The 6,735-nt window shown below is 43.0% G+C and overlaps 1 protein-coding gene across 1 annotated transcript; it reads right to left on the reverse strand.

The window, feature by feature from the left end:
* Positions 1 to 2,931: 2,931 nt before the first annotated feature.
* Positions 2,932 to 4,440, reverse strand: chrm2a (cholinergic receptor, muscarinic 2a; the record flags this gene model as incomplete). Its single annotated transcript, XM_079235841.1, has 1 exon — positions 2,932 to 4,440. One exon carries the CDS (start codon positions 4,438 to 4,440, stop codon positions 2,932 to 2,934), a length of 1,509 nt encoding a protein of 502 aa, XP_079091967.1.
* Positions 4,441 to 6,735: the final 2,295 nt, after the last annotated feature.

The following is a 6,735-nucleotide window of genomic DNA, read 5'->3' on the forward strand; positions in this document are numbered from 1 at the left end:
GTAAAATCAGTCAGATTAGGTACAGTAAAATGTTTACTTGTGATAAGGTAGTGCTACGTTGTAATTTAGGTATACTTTGAGTATCATTTTAGGGTTTCGGCGATATGCTGGAGATGCATCCAGAGTTTATGGATTCCTGGTAATTTAACACAGCTTTTTTGCTGTAGGTCTCCAGCAAAGAAATGTTAATATCAGTGTGCTATCTTAATGCTACGTTGTGATTTGAATGCATGGGCAAGGTTGTTCATCCAGCACAGAGGAGCTCCACAGCGCAATATGCAGTAGCAAGAAGCAAGGCGAGAATGAGTGCAGGAGCAAGATAATTAACAATAGAGCAAGCGAATGTGTATATATATATATATATATATATATGTGATATTTACATTACATTCATGACCTCATATATGAGGTAGAGACTATAACAGGATCAGGACTGAGTGCACTAAGTGGGGCATGGTCGTAGTATGCGAGCACAAGCTGAGCGTGTAATGGGCAATCTTTAATCTCAAATGTAGGTGTTCCACATCGTCCCATAATCTGATCAGCCTCATGGTGAGTTTTCATTATAGGATCTGTCCCAGATCTCTGTTTAGGAGACAGCCTTAAGGAGCTACTCGGTGCAGGCGTAATTCTTTGCAAAGCCCCCCTACCAGCCACTGTGGCAACCTCATGATGGCAAACACTTCCTGCATATTCATCACTCCGACTGGTGAGCATACATTAATGCAACTGAGAATTGACTAATGGGTTGAAATGATGGATGACACGCGCAACGTGTCTTACAGTAAATAGATATTTTCAAATTTATTTCCAAATTAAATGACATTTATTATTTATAATCTAAAAATAGAATGATCGAAAAGGATAATTAACACGGCTGTTATTTAAAAAAAAAAAAAAAAAAAGGTGATGGGTTAGAAAACATGAACAGTTAACACGCGGAAATAGCCCTTATTTAAAATCACAAGGTCGTGACTTGTGATTAGAAGTAAACTCCACTCTTGGAGCAAACACACATCAGTATGTATACCCACACACACACACACACCTTCACAATCATCATCAGTACAGTAAATACAGTACACGCTGTGACATCAATCAGCAGAATCACACGATGTCTCCCTCATCCACACAAACGCCACACAATGCCTTCCCACAAACAGCAATGCGCCACAGCTCTGAGCTCCAGCCACCTGTTTCACTCACCGAGGAGGAAGCAAACACGGGCGTCTTCATAAACCACCATTAAATAGACATCAGACGTCCCGTCAGCAGTTGTAAAAGCTGACGGGACGTCATGTGATCGGCAGGCAAATCAAAGAGTGTGACTGAACAATCTCACGCCCCGTTCCTATTTAGTCATAACTCTCGCCGTTGTTCTGACAGCGTTTTGGTTATTCTCTACGATGATACGGCTGGTTGTAATCCAAAATGTGAACACAACAAATCCTGGTTTTAGGATGGTTACGTGAAGGACTATTTCTTGGCCGGGGTGCAGTGATTTCCTCACATTGACGACAAGACTTCAGGCAATGTATGCTCCCTGCCAAAAGAAAAGAAATAGTCCCACACATAAACCCTTTTGCACGTCGGTTATTTTACAAATAAAACAAACGAGACATAACGCGGGTGAGCTTCAGAAGTGTTGGTAGACCGATTTTGTTTTACGGTTTTTGGACAGAGCCAGGCTAGCCGTTTCCACCTGCCGTCAGCCTTTACGCTAAGCTAAGCTAACTGTACCCAGGCTTCATATCTACAGACATGAGTAGTATCAATCTTCTCATCTTACTCTCTGCAAGACATTAAATGGATGTATATCCCAAAATGTCGAAGTGTTCCTTCAAATCCAATGGGGGTTCAGAATAGTAGTTGAGTGTGTTTCCATTCACTAGATCAACATTTTATGGCACAAAATAGCCTATAAAGAAAAAACGTATATTTCACTTATTGTGAATTTTAAGTGAGGGGGACTATTTCTTCATTAGAAAGTAGTTCTAATGAAACATTCTTGTCAGTGACGACTGCGTAGTCAGGACATTGTTTCTGTAAAGAAATGCCGCGAGCACAACTGCATTCATGTATTAATAAGGTGGCGGCAGAAATGTGGAGACATACTTGGCTAAATAAAGGCAACCTAAGACGCACAGTTAAACACCACCAGTAGAGGTAAGTGAGAAAATGTGTTGTTGTAGTTTGGCTGAAGTGCAGCCTTAATATTTTTATGCATCTATTCTGTATTAATGGAAACTCATTCCCACATGGGCTCATTAGTAGATGGGATAGCTTCCAGGTGAGAGACACGAGCTACCTCACTTTATTCTACATGTTGCTGGTTGGAAGTGCCATGAAGAGGATCACAGACGGACAGAAAGAAGGCAGGCAGACGGGCACAGGTGGGTGTAGACACACACTCCGAGCCGGCACCCACCCACATGTGCACACACATAAATATTGAGTATACACTGATATGTACAGTTATCTACAGGTATGTCCACTGAACTTCAAACAGCTTTAAGTTTGGAAATTCAGTCAGCCCTATTTTCCCTTTTGAACTCTTGTGTTTTCGTACAGTGCAGATCTTCCTCCGCTCTTTATCTTTTCTTTTTTTTTTTTAAATCTGCTCAGTGTCACTACTAAGTGCTCCCTACTTTATACTCCCTCCTCTTTTGAGCTCACGGCTCAACTTTTCCCCAACCTTTGTAATCTATGCTGCTTTTGCACGACACATCTCAAAGCAACTGGCAACAGTTGAATGTGTGTAAAGTGCTACAACCGGTTATTGAGAGAGAAATTGGAAAACAAAGGATTAAAATGATGGAAAGTATTTTCACATGTACACTTGCAGTCTTGCTCACGGACTTCTTTCACACACACACACACATATACATGAATGGCACACACAGGCAACTCGTCCCTCTAAGTGGCCCATATTTATCTGGCTGATCTACTATTCTTATATTGGCAGAGGAGAAGATGTTTGAATGTCTTTTTAAAAGTGACATTGCACAGAGCGTAGCAGGCCGGGTTGATGGTGCTGTTGATGTAGCACAGCCAGTATCCAATAGTCCACATTGTGTTGGGGATGCAGCTGGAGCAGAAGGTGTTAATAAGCACCATCACATTATAAGGAGTCCAGGTGGCAACAAAAGCTACCAGGATGGCCATGATGGTGCGGGTCACTTTTTTCTCTCGTGACGGCGGCGCCTTCTTCTTCTTGTTGGGTGGTTGCTTTGTCATCTTCACAATCTTCCGGGCCACGTGATTCTGCCGCTCTGAGGCCGGGACGATCTCCACGGTGGCGTTGGACGGTGTGTAGCAGTCGCCCTTGGGCGATTTAGCCTTGATCTTGATGCAGGTCAGCTTGGAGCCTCCGGCCTTGGCCCGCTGACGTGGGAGTGGCTGGCTGGTCTCGGCGCTGGCGTTAGCGGACGAGGGTGTGGCCTCCTCATCCTTCTGATTGGACGCAGCCACACTGCCGGATGTTGAATCATTGGAGCTCTCCTTCTCCTCTGCAGGGGTGCAGTTCTCCCTCGTCACGTCGTCTCCTTCGGGATCTCCCTCAGCAGTGGTCGAGGAAGGCCCCTTGCCATTTTGCAGTTTTCCATCATGCTGGCTAGCTCCATCGTCAGCGTTCTGGCTCTGCAAACGTGCTGTCTCTTCCCCCGGTACGTTGTTATTGTTGGGTTTCGGTGTGTTGTTCCCCCTCTGGCCAGGTGACAGGGGCTCTGTATTGGCTCCAGACGGCTTGCGGTTATCCTTCTTCACGCGACTCTTGCTTGCTCTGGAGATCTGCCAGTAGAGCTGAATCATGATGATGACAGGCAGGTAAAAGGCGGCGATGGCAGTGCCAAAAGTGACTGCGGCGTTAGAGAAGAACTGGATGTAGCACTCCCTCTCCGGCACAGTCCGCCCACCAACAATGAACTGCCAGAAGAGAATGGCTGGCGCCCAGAGGACAAAAGACAGGACCCAGGCTGCTGCAATCATCATTCCCGCCATCTTGGTGGTCCTTTTGACAGGGTAGCTAAGGGGCTTGGTGACACAGAAATATCTGTCAAAGCTTATGATGAGAAGATTCATGACGGACGCATTGCTGACGACATAGTCCAAGGCTAACCACAAGTCACACACCACCGGGCCCAGGGGCCAGTACCCCATGACGATGTAGACGGTGTACAAGTTCATAGAGCACAGTCCAATAATTAGGTCAGCACATGCAAGGCTGAATAGAAAATAGTTGTTGACAGTCTGTAAGTTCCTATTAACTTTGATGGAAAGCATGACCAGGATATTTCCAATAACTGTAACCAAACTGAGGGAACCGGCCACCAACACGATGAACACCACCTCCACAGTCTTGTAGGGGCTTTCACTTTCTCCCACAACTTCGGTGCCGTTGCCTTCGGAGGCATTCCAGGAGGTGAAATTGAATACATCCATGGCATTTGATCTTTTCTTGCCACCTCCTACTCAGACGGAACCTACACAAGAGAACAAAAAGAGAAGATTTGCAATCAGGTACAAAATATTTTAGTCATCTGAGAAGTACTGAATGGCACATTTAAGAGGGTCATTGGTAAAGCACTATGGTTATATTATGCTATTAAGGAATAATTCACCTTTCTCACTTCAGAAAGCCAAGAATTTAGGCAAGTACATTTCAGAGAGATAATGACAAAAACTCAGAATAACAGAAAAAAACCTTCTCGTAGGATATCAACAGCACTTTAACATTCAGTTAGTTGTTTCAGTCACATTCCTTCAAATCTGTTCATTTTGCTACTTAAGTGATGCCATCTTTCAACGTGTAATGGTGTGAGAGGAGATTAATGATGCTCCAGAGCTACAATACAAAATGTTAATCTATATTGTCTTTTCAAACCAACCGTATGAGCAATGGAACCTTTCAGCTAATCTAAAAGCAATTCATCAAATAACAGTGACAATATTGTGTAGATATTTTTCACAATTAGTGCATGAATAACATCTCCCCATTAGACACCTGCTTCATTATTGAGAAAAGAAACAGCACTAAAAAGGGACAGCACGATCTAAATGAATGGCTGATGAAAGATGAGATGCACGGAAATGAGGCAACAAGTCAAAGACAAATATCAGAATGAAGATTAGTATCAAGCACAATTTATTTCAACCATTGAGAGAAAGAGAATCTTTTCTCACTTGCAACAAATTTCTCCATGTAGAAATCCATGTGATGTATGATATATGCGTTTGCCTCTTTATTTTTTCATGCAAAGTGCTCAAAGCTGTTCTTCTTTCCATGCTTTTGTATGCCGATCCCCTTTGATGGATCCATTTGTTAACACATAACGCCTAATGACTCGACTGTGGTCTTTTCCTTTCTTTTGAAAGTGTTCCCAAGCCCTTATATTTAGGGTTGATGCAATCTTCTCTCTACCGGGAATATATATATTTCTTTAAAACTATGCACGTATATTCTTAAAAAGAGAGGGAAAAGTGTAATTACACACCACACACTCACACAGTCCATATATCCAAGAGTTTAATAAAAATCTTTAAAAGGAATTATTGACACAATTGGGGCAGACATTTTGACTTCAAAGGTCCATTTCCAACGTGCACTCAAAAATTCCCTTCATACGGGCCTATAAAATATTCTTTTGATCCCCAAGTGACCCACTAGTTCTCGCTTTTAACCTTAAACATTCGCCTGTGTTGTAGACCTTGAAGGCTTTGATTTGTACACTGCTCAGTTCTGCGCTTCACAAGCCGTTTGGTATTAGGAGTAATGCAGTTTGTCTGCTGCGAGTCTTTAGCTGGGCCACAACTCTCGGAGCAGTTTCTGGTGCTGTAGGTCAGATTTCATGGTACATTTTGGAGGCTTATCACTTGTCAGTTTGACATAAAGTCATCAGGCTGGAGAAATGCTTAAACTCTTTCCTCAAGCTCCTTCTTTTGTAATCAAACTTTATTCTGCCTGTGGTTTTCAACCTGTAAATCATAAACTTTTTGGATGTAATATTCGGCTGAGAAAGAACAATATGCTGTCAAATAAGTAAATACAAAGAAACCATGTACATATATCAACATGTGTAGTTTATTTATGCACAATAGAACCAACTTGTCTGATCAGTTGAAAGGTGAACACTACATTTGAAAAGGGTAGACCTCCTGGAAATAAAGCCGACTCATTTGCCAAAGAAGACCATTTCCTCAACATGCTGTATGCAACCTTCTCACTTGATGGTGACAATAGATTTCCTCAGATTTTCAATGTGAAAATCGATTTATCACCCCGTAGCCAAAGTTAATGAAGTGTTATGGGTGACACACTACTGCAGCTGGAGAGCCGTCTTGTCCAAGACTTTGCCATTTCGGCTTAAGGTCTTTAACAGTTGAGCGCTGTTGCTGAGTAACTAGTGAACATTCACTTATCTGCTTTGCCAGAAATCCCTAATCATTGCATTAGGCATGGAGCTAAGCTGGACTAATCCCCATAAAATGTTTAAGTCCACCGATTCATACTAAAAAACACCAACAATACAAATGGGACACACTTGTAGCTCGCTTGAGACAAGTGGATTAGAAAAGTAAAGTGGATCAGCGTAGATGGCCATAGCACAGTGCAGGCAGATGACTTACCCAGTGCCCTTTGTCCACCTCCAGCTCCAATAAGCCTCGTCCCGCACCTGAAATCTCTGCCACAACACAGCGGAAGCTGCGACCCGGCAGTAATCCTTTCCAGCTCATTTG

This window comes from Taurulus bubalis (assembly GCF_910589615.1).
Source record: "Taurulus bubalis genome assembly, chromosome: 20".
In the NCBI taxonomy this organism is placed as follows: domain Eukaryota; kingdom Metazoa; phylum Chordata; class Actinopteri; order Perciformes; family Cottidae; genus Taurulus; species Taurulus bubalis.